At 43.3% G+C, this 21,865-nt stretch overlaps 1 protein-coding gene across 2 annotated transcripts; it reads left to right on the top strand.

Moving 5' to 3' along the window:
• Positions 1-1,465: 1,465 nt before the first annotated feature.
• On the top strand, positions 1,466-21,025 carry mcm7 (minichromosome maintenance complex component 7). Of its 2 annotated transcripts, none has more exons than XM_080746019.1 (15): positions 1,466-1,612; positions 4,969-5,051; positions 6,837-7,001; positions 7,758-7,882; positions 8,189-8,369; positions 9,758-9,895; positions 10,399-10,548; positions 11,175-11,289; positions 11,654-11,785; positions 12,538-12,621; positions 13,962-14,173; positions 14,979-15,244; positions 15,843-16,011; positions 18,651-18,760; positions 20,480-21,025. In XM_080746019.1, the coding sequence occupies exons 1-15, from the start codon at positions 1,582-1,584 to the stop codon at positions 20,700-20,702; spliced, it is 2,184 nt and encodes a 727-aa protein (XP_080602145.1). In that variant the 5' UTR covers positions 1,466-1,581; the 3' UTR covers positions 20,703-21,025. The 2 variants fall into 2 exon arrangements, with proteins under 2 accessions (XP_080602145.1, XP_080602146.1); XM_080746020.1 differs by lacking the exon at positions 1,466-1,612 and adding an exon at positions 3,778-3,823.
• Positions 21,026-21,865: the final 840 nt, after the last annotated feature.

The raw sequence follows: 21,865 nt of genomic DNA, 5'->3' as shown, positions 1-21,865 counted from the left end.
GACAAATCTAGAATTGACTGAATTTGTGTAGTCCCAGGCTTGAATAGTATTGAAAAGGTCAAACACAAGTTGCCATCTGATGTACTTCTGTCACTATGGTCCTGGAGGAATGCTATTTTGTTCCACTGTGTAGTTTGCATATAGATAATAGATAAAGTCCACTCTGTAAAATGCACAATAATACATAGAAATGTTGTGCTCAAATCCCCTTTCCTTAATTCCACTTCCAATTCCAAAGGGCTGTGGTATTACCATAACCATAACCCTTTTAACAGACAGCAATGGATGTTAGATTTCTAAACCAAGGGTTTGTTTTCCCCTGCTTCTACAGAACTGCCATTCATAACGCAGCATGTTCCAAGACTGCCATCTCCTGGCCATCTGTCAGAATGTACCATGCACATCCATCCTAAACACAAGAGGCCCACCAGCCTGTTGTAAGGAGGAGACTCATGAATCATGATGTGTCATAAATATATAATTATGTTCTTATATAGGGCATAGCAGTGGGCGTGGTTTACTGGTGCTAGTAAAAAAAATTGTCCATTCATAGATTTCAATTATTTTAAGCCTATAGAATCAAGCCTCTGCAGGATCCTTTTGTGTCAAGTTATTGTTGTCATACAGTATAAATGTTTATATATAGGCTTGCTAGACAATTCATTGTCCTAATGTTGTGGTGAAAATGTATCCTTGCCTTGTTCGATAATCCTTTGGATCAACACTTATGTAGTGTGAACCAGCAGTACAGGCTCAATAAATGACACAATGCTTATTAATCTTAGTGGTAGGCTATTCTATGTTTCACAAAACAGCCTTGATCTGATAAACGTAACGTAATACAATATTCAACTTCAGGTGCTCAAGTTAATGCGTAGAACAGTGGTTCTCAGAGTGGGGTCCGGGGACCATAGGGGTCCTTCGACCTTGAGGGGGTTTCAGGGCAGGCGGGCCCCAGCAAATTAGTTCAGTTTTGTCACCTACACTGGCTATTTGAAAATTGCTGATCACAGTGCTTGTAGATCTTGAAATCTTGGAAAGATAAAAAAAAAATCAGGAATATTATTGAAATATTTTAACAACACAAATCTTGTATGGAAGTCCCTGGCACTATATCTTCTGATCTGATGGGGTCCTTATGACAAACCACTGGTGAGTTGCATTAATACAACTCACTCAATACTGCCTACTAGTGCCTAGATTGGTCACACACACTGTACACACTACTGGGTGATTATAAACTCCAATCCCCTACTTCTTTTCGCGCCACTCCTCACAAACAAGGCAGAAGTTTTGTTGAGTCACGTGACAACGCTTTGCGACGCAACTTTCGCGCCGCAGCAAAAGCCGCGCCCCCGGGAAGCGGCAAGACTCGCTTTTGATTGGCTGCGCAGGACGTCAGACTCGCGCCAGTTTTTGCACAACGTCCGGGAGAGACCTTAAAGTTGCAAGTGAGTGAGGGGGAGAAGAATACTTGTCTAGTCGCCAGTGTTTGTGTGAAAGGAGGAAAATACGGTGTAATTTCATTCACAATTTCAGATCTCGCTGCACCGATTCAGTCGGGACTCAACATCTGCACGCATGGCTCCCAAGGATTATCTCGCAGAGAAAGGTAAATGTCGAGTCTTTTAAACTCCATGACACGCCGCTGCATAGTGCATGGCAAGCAACAGGCTGGAGCCGGGGCTAGTAGTAGCTAAAGAATCATGAATGCGTGTCAAGACTCCCTAAACGTTAACCTGCGCCTTTTAGAGTTGAGATCAATGTATGAACAGATGGCGTTTGGTCACAGTTTAAACGTGATCGTGTTTAAAAAGCCGGGTGCTGCTTGCTTTTTACTTGACCGCAAAGAAACAATAGCCTTATGTGATTCAACAATCATGCATCCATCCTTTTAGTTATGTGTACGTTTTACTCTAATCGATGCAATGTTTGCAGCCCCACCACACTCTGATTTATATGGTTTGATCTTTCTGCAGATCCTTGGTTGGATTTGGAAGTGGTTCACTTTATTTACACTGACTAACTAACTAGTCGCCATAATAATGCATGCGGGCTCACACACTGGCTGTGACTGTCTTGTGTCTGAGTGACCCGGATGGAACTCGTCAAACAAAGGAGAAGGCGCCAGTGTGCACATGGTCCATCCATAGAATAGAACAGAACAGATAGCCAGTTTTAGCTGTTAGCTTGGCGTTAGCCTGTGCTCTGGGGACGGGAGTAGTAGCATTGCATTACGAGTTTAGCATTTTAGCAGATGCGTAATATGCGTAATCGTATCCAGACTAGATCAGTGGTTCTCAAAGTGGATTCCAGGGACACTCTAGGTTCCTTTATGGGGGTCTAAATTGACCCATACAAGTCTGTAACTCTTGACACTGACAGTATACAATATAGACCTATATTTGTACACTGTCAGTCAGAGTTAAGGGAAGACTTTGAAATGTAAAATGTTTGACAACCGCTGGACTAGAGGGCGACAGACTAACAAGTACAATGCAAAGAAAACTATTAGATATTGCTTCAAATTGACTAAAGAAACCGAGCAAACATCGGTCTAAAACTAGTGCTTCTCCAAACTTTTCCATGTTAAGAACATACCCCCTAAATTAATGAGTATTTACTATTTGGCCGCGGACCCCCACCTGAAAAGGTGTTGTGGTAAGGACCCCCTCAATACAAGATCTGTGATGTTATAACGTTTTCAAAGAATGTCAAGATCTTTTGAAACTAGCTGTGTGTAGGCCTATAAAGAACTCTGGGGGTCCCCGACTCCCCGGACCCCAATTTGAGAACTCCAGTTTTCAAAGAATGTCAAGATCTTTTGAAACTAGCTGTGTGTAGGCCTATAAAGAACTCTGGGGGTCCCCGGACCCCACTTTGAGAACTCCAGCATTAGACACTGACCACCATAAGAGTGTAAAGATGGATCCATGGGGACCCCCTCATGGACCCCTGGTGGTCCTCGACCCCACTTTGAGACAGTGGTATAAACAATAATGCTATATCTAAATGACATTAAGCATTTTTGGTCGAGGGAAAACTAATCTAAAAGACAAAGCACATGAACGTCATTTAACACGAGTTACAACACTCTTTGTATTTAACACCAATAGCACTATGTGAGTAATGGTGTAAAGTAAAGTAGCTACTAAGTACAATACATTCACTTAGTACGTAGTGAGGTATTTACTTGACTATTTCCAATACTTTTACTTCTACTTCCACTGCACCTCGGATCCAAATAGTGTACTTTTACTCTTCTTCATTTATTTGAAAACTTAAGTTACTATTTACTTAGTTTTCAGATATAAATTACAAGACCTAATATTAAAAACACGCATAAACCACTTTAGACCCATTTTATACATAGGGCTATTTAACAATAGCTGAGCTTGTAGATCTGCTATTTTCACAATTTCTCCCTCTAATATTTGAGGTATTAAAAAGTCCTTAAATTGTCACTTTATATGAATGTGCAGATACCCTCTACACCCTTAAAAGTTTATGTTGGTTTGTTTACTGTTTGAGTGAGAAAACAAATGTTTCATTAACTTGATCATCTGGGGGACCCCCGGCCCAAACTAATTCGAGGACCCCCAGGGAGGGGGGGTCCCTACCCACAGGTTGAGAACCTCTAGATAAGAAAAGGATCAGGAACTATTTTACGAGCGCAGGGATCGCGCGGCGGAGGAGGAGAGAGTTTTCGCTGGTGTGAGGGAGTGACGCGCCACAAAAAGCCATGTGCTGCTTTGTTTACAAAAACATCCCAGATCACAGGCATAAAACCCCGCAGATGGACGTTTTTAACCGTCCTTTCCACGTAAGTCTTGCCCGTGGGTCGTCGTACGAACGATCCGCGTGGTTTCTGGTGCGTTTTGGACCGATCATCGGCGGTAGTTTGGTTGTGGATCTTCCGAAAAAGTGGGAGGATATTTTTTTCTCTTTCTTTCCTAGAAATGGACACTGGAGAACCGAGCGCGCTTGTTGTTGGTGGTGCTGTTTACATTCTTTCTTTGCCGTTTGGCTACAGACCAACATCATCTGTTGATTGGTGTTTTCGGTAGTAAAAATGTACAGGAATTGAAGAAATGTCGGTGCGTCCAGGGTGCCAGCTTACTCGGCTTGTGTAGTTTTTACTGTGTGTGTGTGTGTGTGTGTGTACGGAGAATAGTGACTCATCGAGATTACAGGATGCCATGTTACTCAACAAAGGGGGTCGACGCAGGACAACAAATGCGATCCCAGTGTGTTGTTGTCGTTGTAGGCCCACGGAGCGGTGGTGCCGCCGTGGTGGTTGTTTTTCCTTTCTTGGATTTTGCTCGTTTGTTGAAGTGAAATGCTTGCTTTGAAAATTGAGGATGGGAAAACAATGTTTTGATGTTGGAATCTAAAAATATGAAATTTGTACAAGTGGGAAATGGTTTTATTTTCTAATATTTTCTCCATTCTCTTTTGTCTGATTGGGTTTGTTTCGATTTGAGTTGTGTATGTATTTTAACGGTTGGTTTTATGTTTTGTAAATTGAAAGTGTTGGAAAATGTATACTGGAGACTGACATGTTTATTACGGTATAGAGAAAAAAAGTGAAAGTGATGAGTTGCTGCATGAATGTCAATAAAGAAGTAGAAAAAAAGAGAGAATAATCTTAATACAGAGAATAATTCTAAATACAACAGTGTGGTGGTTGGTGAAAGAAATGTTGGTGAATAATATGGACGTTAGAGTTGTAGTTCAAAACATGGAAAGGTGCAATGGATAAACAGAATCTTTTTGTAATAGATAGATAGATAGATAGATACCTTTCATTATCCCAAAGGGGAAAATCAGTTGCCCAGAGGCAGCACAGCAGTTTAAGGTATTAATTAGTCAAGTTATATCGAGATGACCAAAGTCTGGGCACTTTTAGTTTAGGTTAATTATTTTTTGTTGCTGCTGTGATTCTGACTGTTTTTGTTTTTCTTCCAGAAAAGTGCAAGACCTTCCTGCAGGAGTTCTACTCTGAGGATGAGTCGACTGGGAAGAAGGTGTTCAAATACGGAGCTCAGCTGGTGGGTACACATCACATGTAGGAGTCCATCTCATGATCTAGGACTACTTGCGCTAAAATAAGATTATGGTGAAATGCACCTGCTGCCACAGCGGGCTGTGCTGTTTGCACAATGGAATCGAAACATCCTGGAGAAAGTTGCTAGTTTCACTCTGTAGCCTAAGTAGGCTACAGTGAGAACATTCGCCGCTCCAAATGTCTAGGATTCAAAACCAAAACGGTGTATTTTTGGAGTGCTCTGTCTGGAATCTTTGCTTTCTGCAGCCAAGTGTGAAATTAAATTTGTTTCAATTAATGACATGAGAGTCCCTGTACTTGTTGGTGTCACTGATTGCTTGTTTACGCTAAGATGTTCAGATGCCCCCCTATTTCTGATATACAGGTATAATCAGAACACTATTTTGTATAGAAGGAAGGCACTGGAGCAAACGGGGACTGTTTAAGCCTTCTTATAATCACAGGGTGCTGGCAAATCAAGTGACAACGTTTCGATGTCAATACATCTTCGTCACGTCACTATTTTACAGTAACGCAAAGAGGCAGGCAATAGGTGGCACCGGGATGGCATGTATCAGAATACTTAGAACAGGAACTCGATGATGACCCAGCTACCGCACACCGTCTCACACCAGCAGCAGCACAGGTTTGTATTCTTCCAATCCATTCTGAAGTGATCATTTTTCCACCATGTCGAGAACACCTGTGACTGCTGCTGTGTGCTCTCACTCACTTGTGTACTGGAACTAGATCAGTGGTTTTCAACCAGTGGTCCTTGAGGGGGTTCCAGGTGGTCCCCAGCTAAATTAGTTGAGTTGGTAACCAAATGGACCCTTATAGATCTTTTAAACTACTTCATTTTGAGTGAAAGTATTGTTAAACATCTGCATTACATAATTTACAAGAACTCTACACAATTAGAGCATGTCGATTTCAAAATCTTTATCCAACAACAACAAAATATTTGCAGTTTTGGGTCTGAGAGGCTAAATCTCATCAAACGGTGGTCCTTGGTTCAAATGCCGAATAAGTAATGGACCTCCTTGATATGAAAATGGTTGAAAACCACTGATTTAAATGACCAGAAAGAAGTCCTCATGAAGAAAGTGGGGGCGAGTTCAGTGCCTAATTTCTAAGGGCTGTTGGCACTTTGAGGATAGAATAAAGATGCCATAGATTCTTCTGTGGCATTAAAACAAAGTGTGTTCTAGCTGAGATGCTCCAGCTTCATGAGATCCTGCACACAGCCCATTTCAATTAAACATGGATTTGAACAAATACCTTTAATCCAGTTAGGCCTGAACGCAAATCTGTGTCACTTTAGATTTGAAGCACAGAGTGCCATGCTGCGAGCTTGAAGATATGCTATTTTTTGGAAATTGTTAACATTTTTTGCAAGTCTTTGAATATTTTTGACCCGATTCTATAAATGTCTTCTAAATCCTTCTAAATCGGTAGTTCTCAAACTTTTTCATGTCAAGGACTCCCAAAATCACATGCATTTGGCCACGGACCCCCATCTCAAAATATGTTGTTCCATGGAACAAATATTTGAGTTACAAATGTTCGCTTTTATAAAGAAGTATTCAAAAATGATGATTTCTCAAAAATGGCAGGCAGTGCGGCACTTGGTGCCGCAAAATGACAGTTTCAAAAGTTAAATCATTTAGATGATTCTAGGCTTAAATGGGATCCCAGGCACCTTCTGCTTTTTGTGCGATGCATCTCAATGCTTGAGGGTTTGGAACGTGCAAGTACTTAATGATCCCTTGTGTTTATCTGTGCGCAGGTGGCTTTGGCCCACAGGGAGAAAGTGTCCCTAACGGTGGACCTTGATGATATTGCGGTGGAGGACCCAGACCTGGTGATGAGCATCTGTGAGAATGCCAACCGTTACGTGGGCATCTTCGCAGACGCCGTCCATGAGCTGCTGCCGGACTACCGCGAGAGAGATGTAAGCCATGATGTACTAGCTGTTGGCATCTTGCATGTAGGGCGATATGGGAAAATACAATATCACAATGTTTTCCCAAGCTGTATCACGATACACGATCTTATCACGATTCTTTTTCATGTTGGTTTTTATGGTTATTTTTCAAGTTACAACCACCTACAGTACATGGTAAAAATAACTAAAAGAAAAGGGAGTAACAGACCAGTGGTCCTCAAAGTGGGGTCCAGGGACTCTGGGTTCCTTTTGGGGACAGGTTGTATTGTCTGAGATGAACATAGCCGGGGAGCCACTGTGCCAAAATGAGAGAAGACCTATGATGTCATGACATACTCCAAATGCATGAAAAACATTCCTTGGGCTAGATTTCAGCCTCTCAAACCTGTGAAAAGTGATGAGTCATCACTTTTCACCGTTATTTTGGTCCGTTTTCTAGCCCAAGGAATGTTCATGCAAAACAAATGCTTGCAATGGATTCAGAAGCACCAAGAACCCCTAGTTTGACCCCTCACATGCTACTTAAAGCATATTTTTTTTGGTGTGTTTCTTTCCTGTATATTGAATATGGCCATACAAATGGCCATAACTTTTTTTCGCAGAGTTTCCGGCAGAGCAGGCCTCTCATTCTGTGTACCTTAATGACCAAATGAATAGAAAAAACAAAAATAAAAAGTATGTCATGACGTCACAGGTAAAACCCCATTCTTTGAGCTTTTGGGCCTGTGGCTCCCCGGCTAACACTTCTCTCCTCGGTTCCAGGTGGTGGCGAAGGATTCACTGGATGTGTACATTGAACATCGACTGATGATGGAAAACAGAGGTCATGACCCCGCAGAGACGCGCGACGCCCGCAACCAGTACCCGCCTGAGCTCATGAGGAGATTGTAAGTTACATCAATAATTTCAGTGTTGCTCTGAGACATTTGCTTGAAGACTGAAATTAAACTGCGTGTCGTGTGAAGTAACGTAGTTATGAGAGAAAAAACTAAGTGAAGGACCCTGTTTCTTTTACAATTCATAGGAACAATGTACAGTATTTGAACTCTAGGGTGTCCAGCAAGGACTAAAGTGATCACAAGAGACAAACGGTGCCATTGTTTATTGTCTCTTTTGGCCACTGTGGTCCTTACTGAAGGAATGGCTGACTTACAGACTGGTTTTCTTATGGAGACTGTCCTCTACCTCCACAGCGAGCTGTACTTCAAACCCCCCAGCACGTCCAAGCCCAAGGTGGTGCGCGACGTTCGCGCCAACAGCATCGGACAGCTGGTGACAGTGAGGGGCATCGTGACCCGAGCCACCGAGGTCAAACCCATGATGGCCGTCGCAACGTACACCTGTGACCAGTGTGGTGCGGAGACCTATCAGCCAGTACGTTGGTTCATTTACTTACTTACTATACAACTAGGCCTGGGGCGGTATGGACATTTTGTTACCGCGATTACCGTCTTCCCATTTACCGCCGGTACTGCGGTAATTACCGCACCCCCGTATCTATTAATTAAGGTTCGGCGATAAGCCAAAATATTGCAATCATCTTCCCAAAAGTCGCCTCTCCACAGTGGAGAGGAGACACAGCCTGACTGCCCGAGTTATACTTCTCTGTACAGCACAGCGGGTCTGGCTTTCAAAGGAGCAGATCTACAAGCTCACAACACATCGCATCCGGATGCGTTCTGAGTTTTTAGATCTGCACTGTCGGGTTACCATAGTAACGTAGGCTAGCTACTTGGGCTTTTCAGACACAAACAGCTATGTGAACAAACCAGAAGAGGAAGGGTAGTCAGATCGTGTACAGTGATTCTGTAAACTCACGTCACGTCTCAACTCTCAAATCGCAGTGATTGAGTGCTGCTATATACAGGTTTTAGTTACAAGACTTGACAGAAAAGGTTATAAAATCGCCGACGCGCCGCTGGACGGAGCACAACGTGCGACGCAGTGGAGAAAGTAAAATAGTTTCATTTTCGGTTTAAGTCCACGCGGCCCGCGCTCCGCCAGTAATCCGTATGAATAAAAAAAGATATGCCACAACACAAGGTATGTATTAACATCCTTGTGTCGAGTGGATTACAGAGAAAGTTTATGCTGCATTGCTGCTCCGTCATAGAGTTGTGCTCCGTACTCTACTGCCCTGCGTGCACTGTGTGCACTGCACTGTGTGTGTGAGTGACGTATGTGGGCGGCTTCCAACGTGTGGTACACGGCCCAGAGCAGAGCGGCATGGAGCGCATGCGGTCCTCGCTTCTCCCCCGTTTTAAAACTCGCTCGTTCTCAATAAAAATAGCCTATTTTTTGTCTTTTTTGACCGCGGTAAGGACCCTGACACCGCGGTAGGCCGCGGTATACCGCGATACGGCGGTACGGCGGTTACCGAACCCAGCCCTATATACAACCTGATTTTCTTCACTGATATCATACTTTTTATTTTATACTATGCAGACTATTTGGAGTCCATAAACTTTTCTGTCAATCACAAGTGTGTAATTTGTGTGAAATGGTTTTGCTCGAATCGCTGAATTGGTCAACGATGATCAACTTTCTGTTCACACAAAGGTCTCCCACAACCTAAATACATCAGATATTTGAAATTGGTAGATCTATACACTCGGGCTTGTAGTTCTGCTATTCTAAAGAAATCGGCGCACAAATATTTTCTAATGGAGGTCTGCGGCCAAATGCATATTCATTAATTCCTACAGTCTGTAAAGCTTTCTGCTTGACCACTGGTTCATAATACCCCTCCTCCTGTCCATCAGATCCAGTCGCCCACCTTCATGCCGCTGATCATGTGTCCCAGCCAGGAGTGCGTCACCAACAAGTCAGGAGGTCGCCTCTACATCCAGACACGTGGCTCAAAGTTCGTCAAGTTCCAGGAAGTTCGCATACAAGAGCATGTAAGGAAATGAAGCGGGGGCTTTATGTCGGTTACATATCTGCTTAAAAACCCCAATGCTAGTGGTGTGAAAACGTTTGTTGGCGTTTCATATCAAGGTCAATTATTTATTCTGAATTTGAGATTTGGCCTCTCAGACCCAAAGCTTCCCACAATTCCATGCTGGATTTATGTTGGTACCTTAGGAGACGTAACGGGCCAATGTTGATCAAAATGACCGTCTTTCTAAATTCTGTAAACTGTATAGACAATACTTCTTGTAAATTAAGTAATGCAGGTGTTTAAACAATTTTACTCTTGAGCTTAAAATTAAACTCAATTTCGTTTAATGTTACACTCGAGAGTTAAAGATCTATAAAGGTCCATTTGGTTACCTACTGCACCATTTAGCTGGGGACCACCTGGAAGAATATTGCTATTGCCACCAAAGAAAATGTGTTCTTTTGAGTTGTGTGTAATAGTCGGAACAGTTTCCTTACTTCTTCCCCCATGTGTGGTGCGCAGAGTGACCAGGTGCCCGTGGGGAACATTCCAAGGAGCATGACCATATACGTGCGGGGTGAGAACACCAGACAGACGCAGCCAGGTGACCACGTCAGCATCGCAGGAGTCTTCCTCCCACTGCTACGCACAGGCTTCAAGCAGGCCACACAGGTACGCAGTGTTTCAACACAGTCTTATTTCCCATGGCGGCTCTTGGCTGAACGGTAATTTTGAGCAGTCTGTATGTAGAGCATTTTAACTCGCTGACTGCGGTCTTTTCTGCTTCACTGCCGAAGTTTTCTTAACTTAAGCCCACGGATCGTGTATTACGTGTGTGCACGGCATTCGCCTTTACAAAATAATTTAGAAAACTGAGCGAAATCCATTGAGCCATCTTTGAGCCCTCCTGGATCCAGAAATGGATCAGTTTCCGGTCCCAGACCGGAAGTATTTCTTAAAAGGTGAAATTGGAACCGCATCACGGCAATCAAAGGTGGATTGTTTTAGAGTTAACCTAATTAATTAAATGGTCATCAGACTCGTCCCTGGCGTATTGGACAGCCTCAAACTCACACTTGTCATATGGCAGTGGGTGAGCTAATAAAACCTAACGCATCTGCAAGTGTGATGACTAGCAAAATGTAAGGTATGATCATTTTAACGACGGATCCATAGCTTAATGAGACACTGATTCAGTGTAGGAGTGGAGGAGAATTTTCGATACTTACCTTTTCTGACGCGCAAGCACACTGCAGGAGGTCGTTCTAATGGTGCCTAATGTTTGTTCCCCTCCCCAGGGTCTTCTGTCAGAGACGTACCTGGAGGCTCACAGCATAATCCTCATGAACAAGACCGAGGACGACGAGTTGGGAACCGAAGACCTCACCGAGGAAGAGCTGGCGCTGATCCAAGGCAAGTGTCTGCTGAGGGCACGCGTCACATTTAGAATGCCTACTTTTTTTCTAGGACGATTTTCAGGAACACTCAGATAATTTGGTAGTAATCATTTACATACAGCTTAACCAATTTAGACCTGGAACGCAGCCGTGTCACTCTAGATTTTAACTCCTTAACCATTATTATTTTATGCTTTTTAAGTTTTTATACAAGCTTGTGAGCTTGTATATCTGCTATTTCTTAGAAAAATCATGAAGATTTGAGTTTGATTAAATATTATATTACTGATATAGAAACATGTTTTTCAGACAACCATTAGGATTTAGAAGACATTTTTAGGTCTTCTTACCATGTGTGTCTTTATCTTGTCTTAACGCAGAGGAGAACTTTTATGATAAGCTTGCGGGGTCCATCGCTCCAGAGATCTATGGCCACGAGGACGTAAAGAAGGCACTTCTACTGCTGTTGGTGGGGGGAGTAAAGCAGACCCCTAAAGGCATGAAGATTAGAGGTAAGTGCTAAATAATACCTCAACTATCCAGGTTGTAGTGGTTCTGCACTCCTGCCACCCTTGGTTTGTAATATCCCTCCACCATCCTCATTCCGTGCTTCCCCATACATTGGCCCTCTCAAAATGCAGAAGAGTGGACTTTGGTGCAAAGAATACCTCAATCTACACTAGCCTTTTTATTGGAAGCATAGCAAGAGAGGGTAGGGCTTGATAAGCTGTCCTCTTTTCCAGTACCTTGGACACTTAACTGTCAAATGGACTTGACAACTTGTGCCTTAAATAATTTTCTGTGATTGCTTAAGTTCCACCAATGCACAATGTTTTCTGTTCAGGAAAAGCTGTAAATAAACTGAACTGAAGAGGTTTCAGTGAAATGCTAAATAAAAATGGTAAATGGTGCATGGTGCTTTACTTGGATTGTGCATTACATTCACCCATTCACACACACTTGTACACTGATGGCGGAGGAAACCATGCAAGGTACCAACCTGCTCACCGGGAGCAACTAGGGGTTCAGAGTCTTGCTCAAGGACTCTTCAACATTAACTCAGGCGGAGCCAGGATTCGAACTGGGAACCCTTTGTGCTCTAATGACGGTTGCTCTACCCCTGAGCTATGCCGCCAGTGATTTTCCTCATTCCATGACCTCTTATGGATTACATACTATACGGAGTATAGTATGTAATCCATAAGAGGTCATGGTATGTAACGATGGTGTTAGTGGTTGATGACATTATTTTATCCCTCTTTAGGAACCATCAACATCTGTCTGATGGGTGATCCAGGAGTAGCCAAGTCTCAGCTGCTGTCCTACATCGACCGCCTAGCTCCCCGAAGTAAGTGGCCCGCTGTGGAGAATGGGCTGTTTTCTTTCAAATGGCAGACCTACAAGCTCTTTGTTGTGAGCTTGTAGATTGCCATATATGATGTTGATGCAGCCAAAGCATAGATCAGACAGAAGTGGTTAATGTATTGTAAAATGGGTTAAAGGTGTATTCAGTGATAATGAAAGTGGCCGGGGGTCATCTTGTCACGGTGTGGAGATGTTTAGTTTTTTCATAGATTTTCTACACCATTACTGAATATCGGTAGGCCTACGTCTCCAGCTTCAGGATATGTATGATACTGATTTACTACGAGACTGTGGCATTTTATGAGTTCAGTAGTTTACAATCTAGGCATTTAGCAGACGTTCTTAATTCAGAGCGACTGTGGTTCTCAAAACTTTTATTTTGACCATCATAACTAAACATCGTAACATAACCACGGCCATACTCTACCCTGATTGGTTGAGGACTGGCTGGCCACCCCTGAAAACGGAATCTAGCTATGCTCGCAACACGGGCCATGGTGGAAGTCCTTATATGGTCAGCACACATTCTAGTGAGGAGAATGAATGGAAAATGTACCAATTATATTTTTATTTGAATGAAATGCAATCACTGAATATACCTTTAAATGTTCCAGAGATCACCCTAGTACAATACTCTGGTGCTTTGCACCAACCAAATACTTAATTCAACTGTTATCAGACTGTAACTGTAAACTCTAAAGCAAATTAGAAGATGTACCACAACTGCTGCCTTAATTCATTCCTGAGAAAGACATTTCATGGAAAAAGAAGCAAACTGGCAAATTTTGCACTGGTTTAAGAAGGGACAATTTTAGCTTTTGAGGCCCACATAGCTATCTGCGATAAATTGCTAACACCTTTGAGAAACGGACTCATTGCTGCCACTGAGGCAATTTCAGAACTTAGACCATGGCTACACGGAGCTGGATATTTCATATATCCAGGTTTTTCAGATATCCACATAGAAAAATATCTAGGTCCACACGGAGCTGGATATTTCATATATCCTGGTTTTTCAGATATCCACATAGAAAAATATCTAGGTCCACACGACAAAGATATCTAGGTCTAACAAGCACACACAGTAAAGTCTTCAGAGATATCCGGGTATCATGACTACACGGATCCAGTGAAGTGTCTCCACTTATTTATCCGGATTGAAAAATATCCAGATTCACTGCCAAAATATCCAGCTTCGTGTGGCTACATGCCCCAACAGCACCAAAAAATGTCTAGATTCACAAATATCCAGCTCTGTGTAGCCTTGGCCTTAATCTCTTCCTTTACTCATGACTTGCTCCATGTCCCGTCTTGTTTCCTCAGGCCAGTACACCACAGGCCGTGGTTCTTCCGGCGTGGGTCTGACGGCGGCGGTGATGCGCGACCCCGTGACGGGAGAGATGACCCTGGAGGGCGGTGCCCTGGTGCTGGCCGACCTGGGCGTGTGCTGCATCGACGAGTTCGACAAGATGGCGGATGCCGACCGCACAGCCATCCACGAAGTCATGGAGCAGCAGACCATCTCCATTGCCAAGGTACGGGGGTGCAAAAAATGGCAGGCGTTTTCTGAAAGTTTTTCTATGAAAGCCAAAGGTGTAAGCTATCAAATAGTTTGGGAATTTTGTTTCTAGCTGCTACAGAGACTGAGTAATACATTTTACAGGAATTTTCGCCCATAGGTTTTTAAGGCTTTTTTCAGATCGGACTAAATGGGTTAACACAAAGTTCAGAATATGTTGTTTGAGTTCTGTCTAAGCCAGTGATTTGCAATACCTGTAAAGGGTTCATTTGGAGCCTTGATGGTCCTGTACCCTACTTTGAGAACCACTGGTCTAATCCAATATGTAGACTATGTTGGTACCACATGTGCCAATGCCTGCCTTTTTTATAGGTTCTCAACATGTCCTGGCCCCTAACCTGCCTCGTATGTTGTCGCACCTCTTAACACAATCTCTGCCATTAAAAAAAATCGCTTTGAAGTTCCAGCCTGCCACAGTGTCCATAGACATTGTGTAATTCATCGTGCACGGATCATGCATGCCCATGCCTAGATCATGCATCACGTGTGTGCGCGCGCTGTTCACAGCTTTCAAAAAAAATCTTGGAAGGCATTCATGAGAGAGCAGCCATTATGTTTTTTTTTTTCAAATGTAAACAAACATGGCTGCCATGTTTGAAAGATAGGGTTTGTATGGGGGTTAAACATCGTGATCATGTCTAGTGCTTGAAGGAGGTAGATTTTTTTTTTTTTTTTTTTTTTTTAACTCGGGCAACTCGGGCTGTGGCACTGATTTAGTTAACCTCCACCCCCCCCCCCCCCCCCATTTCTCCCCTCCCCAGGCTGGCATCATGACGTCCCTCAACGCCCGCTGCTCCATCCTGGCGGCGGCCAACCCCGCCTACGGCCGCTACAACCCCAAGAAGAGCCTGGAGCAGAACATCCAGCTGCCGGCGGCCCTGCTGTCCCGTTTCGACCTGCTGTGGCTCATCCAGGACAAGCCGGACGCCGAGGCCGACCTGCGGCTGGCGCAGCACATCACCTACGTCCACCAGCACTGCAAGCAGCCGCCCATGCACTTCACCCCCATAGACATGAAGGTCATGAGGTCAGTACGGCAGTATATGAGGGCTGTATTGTGTTTATTATCCTTATTAGCTGTCTTTTATTATTCATTGCAATTATTTTGTCATAATCGTTAGTCAAATGTTGAAAAATGTTCATGTATAACGTAACATTTTCAAAAATATTGTAAATGGCAGATCTACAAGCTCACAACGTTGTGAGCTTGTGAACAAATGGCTTTATCTGTCTGTCCCCATGTCGGTCTGTCCCGATTAGTAACTTTGACAAGGTTATGTTTCATTAGTACAACGGATTTTTAAACTATAAAAACAGGAACAGGAACAGATTGAGAAGGCCACTGTTGCGCAGCCTAGACACACGCATGCACACACGGTATAGCTGCTCAAATTCACAGCTCCAAAAGTAATTTCTTTGTATATTTAGGTTACGTGTCATATCTGCCACCTTCAACTTCAAAGTCCAAAAGCCAAACTGAAATGTAATTGTCAACGACAAAAACACAATGAAATTGTTAATCGCAATTATTTGAGTGGCAATTAATCGTCATGTTTATTTTTTTGCTTTTTTGGTCATTTGCAGTCCTACAGAGTTATCTAACTGTAACCCCTTTGGCCCTGCAGGCGCTACATCGCCCTGTGCAAGAAGAAGAACCCGGGGGTCCCCGAGGCGCTGGCCGACTACATCACCGCCGCCTACGTGGAGATGAGGAAGGAGGCGCGCTGCAGCAAGGACACCACCTTCACCTCCGCCCGAACCCTGCTGTCCATCCTGCGCCTCTCCACAGCCCTGGTGAGAGTTGCATCAAGACCATATAAATAGAAAGGTAGACGCCTCCTCCGGCTCTGGGGCGTTGGTAAAAGAGGACTGGCATTTTTTTTTTACGGCAAGCTTCCTGAATTCTGAAGGACGCTTCCTTGTGCGTCACAGAAGGGGGCGTTTGGTTGGCCAATCAGATGCGGGACTCCCTCTTTCCCAGAGGCACTTGCTTTGGCAATGTAAACGTTTGTCTCCTCGTGCCAATAAAGCTCCGGAAAAGACACGTTGTGATTGGTCAGTTGTCACTTTGAGTGGCAGAGAGCCAGCCACACTTCCGCCAGTCACACCAATGAACTGCAGCAGCGGATGAGGTGTCTAGCTTTTTATATCTGTGATCAAGACTACATGGGGGGGGGGGGGGGAGGTTTTATGTTGGTATTCTATCCAACAATCAAAATCCAGTTTCTTGGACAACGTCTTGGTTTACGCACGAGCACCTCCTTTTCCTACAGTTGTCGAGTGTGTGTTAAAGTGCTTACAGTGCAGGTAGTGACAATACCAAGCCTACCCGCAGTGTGGGCACTTCTCTCACACGCCCTGACGCGAGCCCCTCTCTCTGTACAGCGTAGTTTAGATCATGGGTATGTGAGCATTTCATGGAAACTGGCAATCACACTGGTAAAACTATTCTGAGCAGCACACGATTTAATTTGAACCCTAGCGTCACTATTCTGGAGGGTGAATAGTCGGAGGAAATGGCATCTACAAGCTCACGTAGATGGACATTTTCAGCGACGAGGAAGCGAGTAAGGGGGCTACTATCTCCAATCATTGAAGTACAGTTTTAAGTGGTTAAACGTTGGTGAGCGGTATTACAGCAGCTATTTTCCACTCTGGATCTCTTATTGTAAGTAGGACGGAGTGGCTCATTGACTGCTGAATGTGGGATACTTACTTTTCTAAAGCATATGAAATGTTCATTGTTCACGTGATGTGGTCAGGACCCCTCTTCCCAGCCCCTGGGTGCAAAAAGTGCTGTTTGTGCAGGTAGCAGTCATAAGACCTACTGCAAAGCCAGCACTTGAGCCACACAGGCAGGCGGTGTGCTACAGGTAACGACCACTAGGGGACAGAAGACTTCACAGTACACTGACGTCTGTATTGTTTTTAGTGCCACATGAAGCTAGCTCAAGGTTGTTTGAATCTTTAAACTATGTTGCCCAAAGGCTATGAAAGTGCTCCTGTGCAACAACAGAAAATTGTCAAGAGGACCAATGATGGAAGTTAACAAATTACATTGTGTACACATGTGTTAATTAAATGAATTGATCACTTATGTCACATAAAGGATCTAAAGCTCACAACTTGGAGATGCATTACTACTTCTCATTATTTTTGAGACTTGTTTTGAAAAACTGACACTGCGTTTGATAGTACTTCTCGACCAGTGTTTCGGGAGTGGACCCACATGTGGGTTGCAACATGTCGGTAACGAATCTGTGCCATTTAAACTGTCAATTATATTTGTATTTAAATAGGTCTGTTATATTAGTTTCTGACTTGATGGTCAAAGCCCAGTTGTTTTAAGGTTTTAATTCGAAACCGTTAAAGAGTCGCTGGTCTACTTTTTTCCCCCCCACAATAACTTGGAGACTAGGGACAAAATATGTATCCTAATGTTGTATCTGTGGAGGCCTCTTCTGGTCCTGGCCAGCTTTGCAGGGTTAGCAGTCAGCCTGTGTGCGTAGGAGCAGCTGTGCAAACCCATGCAAAACTGACCATGTCTGGATCAAACGTCACTCAACGTGTTCTGTGTCAGAACGCAAAACCAACCTCTGTGCCTATTGCTGCTGAAATGTGGGTTAGTATTACACCTCTGCTAGGAATGGGACTATGATCGATATTATTTACTCACAATCGTATCGTGGAGATTTAATTTATTGTGACATCGTCCTCCGTCATGCACTGGGATCAATTCACTGAGCTGCATATCTTGGTACCATTTAAAACCTCTATAATTGGTAAAAGGTAGCCTACTTATAAATATATGTACTTTTTTTTCTCCAACTCTTTTCAAATGTCTTTGCCAAAAAATTGTTGATCTACAAGCTCGCGATGCGTCACGACGTGTTGTGAGCTTGTAGATCTGCTATTTTTTGGGGGCAAATGTTCCGCCCACGATGATGGATTTTGATTATTGCGATGATAAATCGCGCTATGAAACTTTCATATCGTCCCATCCCTAACCTTGCCCCAAGTAGTCGATGTTTCAGTTTGTGTGTCCAGGTGCTATTAAAAAAAGTTTAAGTTTAAAGAATTCTGACTTACTGATGTATTGTAAACTGATGAATTAATAGTCAATGTACCGTTATCGACTAATATGACATTTTAGAGTAATGGGAGAGACTAGCTGGTGTTGGGAGGCGGAGACCTGGGCAATTGCCGACCTTCCCAGAAGGCATTGCACTTGTCTCGGTCTGACAGTGCCGGCACAACGCAGCCTACAGTGTTGGCCAACACTCACGGTTCACAACGCAGCCTGCAGTACATCACGGTAGACATGTTCGAGAAAAGTCTCGCTTTTGATGTTCGTCTGTTCTGAGGTGGAACTTTCTTTTTACTTCCATTTCCTCCACCTCTACATCCAACCTCTTTGTCCTCCACCTCCGCAGGCTCGTCTTCGCATGATGGAGACCGTGGAGAAGGAAGACGTGAACGAGGCCATGAGGCTGATGGAGATGTCCAAGGACTCGCTACAAGCGGACAAGGCCAACGCCACCAGGTCAGTGCAGGCACGAGTGTCAACATTGACACTTATTTGCAGCTAAAATGATAACAAGGCATCCTTCCATTCCAAACATTCAAATCGGCAATGTTACGTTGACTAAAGTCCTTTGCACACAGGACAGTTGCGTTTTCTTTCGTTTGCTGCATGAATAAAACTCTTTGGATTTGGTGTGCAATGCTGTGCGGAATCGGCGCTGCAGATCCCAAAAGGAGTCGTAAAAGGAGTGATGAGTTTTTTACTGCATGCGACAAGACGCACATATCGAACTGGGTTTGATCGAGAAAAAAACGCAGCAGCCACTCGTCGCACGGCTAATTCGGATCAGGTGTGCATGAGGTCGTAGAGAATCATTGTTTTCTTTAAAGTGATCCCTGACTAATACGACAAATATGCCTTAATACATTATAATTGTCCTCTATAACTACAATGTAAAATTAAAAACACCTCAATTATTTTATTTATTCTAGAAATAGCTAATCTTTCACTCAATAGGGGAAATGCCCGTCGCAAATTGATGATGTCATAAATGTCAAGTGTGATCTATCCCTATGGAATTTATGGCATGCATGTGAAAATAAAAACAAACTTAATACTTCCTATGGTTAATATGAGCATCAAATCAATATTTCAAATGTTTTTGTGTTTTGTTTTTTTGCACATGCATGCCATAAAAATGACACATGACATTTATGACATCATCAACTTGCGACAGGCATTTCCCCTACTGAGTGAAAGATTAGCTATTTCTAGAAGAAATAAAATATTTAAGGTGTTTTTAATTTTACATTGTAGTTATAGAGGACAATTATAATGTATTAAGACATATTTGTTGTATTAGTCAGGGATCACTTTAAAAAAAAGAAAATTGTCCGTTTTATCCGTGCAAAAAATTGTCAGTTTTATCCGTGCGGATAAACGCGCCTGAGTGCAAAGGGCTTAAATGTCCATCCCAGTAGGGGCACGGGATTCCATCACAGCCGACAGGAGTACCACCATATACTTTCTTTATAATGGTGGACTTCAAGATGAAAATAACATTGCTGACCGGATCCATGTGTATAACGGGGTTTATGTTATGATAAGGCGTGAGAGGTTCTGACCCCGCTCTCTTTATGAGCGTCCCAGGGCCCCGTAATGGAAGTGTGTACGCTCCCTTGGAGGAAGCTGTTAAAGGTCCTCTGTGTTTTAATGGCGTTGTTTTCACACGGCAGTGGCGTGCTCACTGAAGCAGGCGCCAGGGACCGTGTGATGATGGCACGTCAACCACATTAAACGCTTCAAGCTTTTACAAAGACAATGACACTTAAAATGTAAGACATGGTTAAATGGAAATGTCAAAAGCGTCGCATATTTTGTGAATCTCGATTCTTAACTAATCCATAAAACCAACCAACGAATAAACTGAAACTAAGCCTTTTCACAACTTCAAATTCAAAAGTCAAATTCACCCAAATTGCTAGAAGCAATTTAAAAAGCGTTGCATAGCTTCTAGATCAGCACATTTTCTGACGGTGTTAATCCATATTACTATCAAAGCGAACACAAACTAATAATACGAACACAAACTAATAATCTAAAGCTTTCCACAAACTCGACTGGCAAACCTTTATTAAAAGCTAATCGAAACCAAACTGAAAACGAATTCAAAATAAAATGAATGAAATGCAAAACCATAACAACCTCGCTCTCTACACCCCCTTCCCCGTACCCCAGAGCCCAACGCCCAGCTGACGTGATCTTCTCCCTGCTGCGAGAGCTGGCCTCAGAGGGCCGCGGCGGCGCCAAGGCCGGGGGCACCGTGCGCATGGCGGACGCAGAGCAGAGGTGTGTGACCCGTGGCTTCACCCCCGCCCAGTTCCAGGAGGCGCTGGAGGAGTATGAAGAGCTCAACGTGTGGCAGATCAACCAGGGCCGGTCCCGCATCACCTTCGTCTGAAGACCGTCTGGCGACACACCGACCGCGCACATGCAGCGGACTCTTCCATTAAGAATGCTATGTAGCGGCTACCAGAGTGAATGGAACTGTTTTTTCATCATCCAGTTCAGCTGGGACACAATTACAAGTAGAACTTGTCAGCATTATATGGGTGCTGTTTAGTTTTTTTTTTGCCAATTTGCTATGCTGCCCATGCCCAATTTGGGGTATTCCTTCTGCATTTTAGGCCAAGTTCACACAAATGACTATTGTAAATATGTATTTTTATAAAGCAGTATTTGGCGATTCGGCATATAATGTTATGGAGATCCATCTATCTGCATTACCGAGTAGAAATCTGCAACTATTTTTGCGTTGATTACATTGTCTACATTCCAAAAAGGTTTTGATGATGATGCCTCGCATTATGTCTTTTAGTGTAATAAATGTATGGCTTATCACTAAATATCTTGTTTGGTGTACTCTATGGAGATGTGTGCCCTTGTTATTGGGATGACTTAATTTGTTCTTTACATTAAATGGGAATTAACATGTTGATGCAATTTGCTCAAAATCAGAAATTGGTTGATCCCCACACTGCCATTGAAACATGCTATTACAGAACTCAATACATTTTTAAATCTGTTATTAAACCTTATTTCCCTAAACAAATACCCTGTTTAGCAGGAATTTCATGGAGGCCATGAAGGCCATGGCCGCCGTTGCCCCTCAGTTTGTTTGTGCCCCTCAAACCAATGGCATGACCTGAGGCCACAGTGGCCTTAATGCCCCAGCTGACTGTAACACTTATGCTCTGTCTCTCTCTTGTCAATATTTAGACGGTAGACCCCAGTGTCTCTTTCTTATCATGTAGACACGAGTGTCTTTTTGTTGAGATTCTGAAATCTTAACTCCCCAGAGTCCCCATCTTTAAACCAATCCAGTGACTTTGGATTGGTGCAGGGCTGAGCATGGACCAGATTGTAAATACCATCATTTACTGTATCTATTTCACTGTGGTGTAAAGTAACTAAGTAGTTTTACTTAAGTACTGTACTTAAGTACAATGTTGAGGTATTTGCACTTTACTTGAGTATTTCCAATATCCAATACTTTCACTTCCACTCCACTAGACCTGGGATCCAAGTATTGTACTTTTACTCCACTACATTTATTTGAACACT

The sequence above is a fragment of the Nannobrachium achirus genome (genome assembly GCF_963921795.1).
Source record: "Nannobrachium achirus genome assembly, chromosome: 17".
Taxonomy (NCBI): domain Eukaryota; kingdom Metazoa; phylum Chordata; class Actinopteri; order Myctophiformes; family Myctophidae; genus Nannobrachium; species Nannobrachium achirus.
This window is presented reverse-complemented; position numbering and strand designations above follow the sequence as displayed.

Bases quoted from the DNA above. Each gene is read 5' to 3' on its own strand.
- mcm7 (XM_080746019.1), top strand. From the start codon at position 1,582: ATGGCTCCCAAGGATTATCTCGCAGAGAAAG. The intron at 7,883-8,188 runs GTAAGTTACATC...CTACCTCCACAG, and splicing joins CCTGAGCTCATGAGGAGATT to CGAGCTGTACTTCAAACCCC. The intron at 14,174-14,978 runs GTACGGGGGTGC...TCCCCTCCCCAG, and splicing joins AGACCATCTCCATTGCCAAG to GCTGGCATCATGACGTCCCT.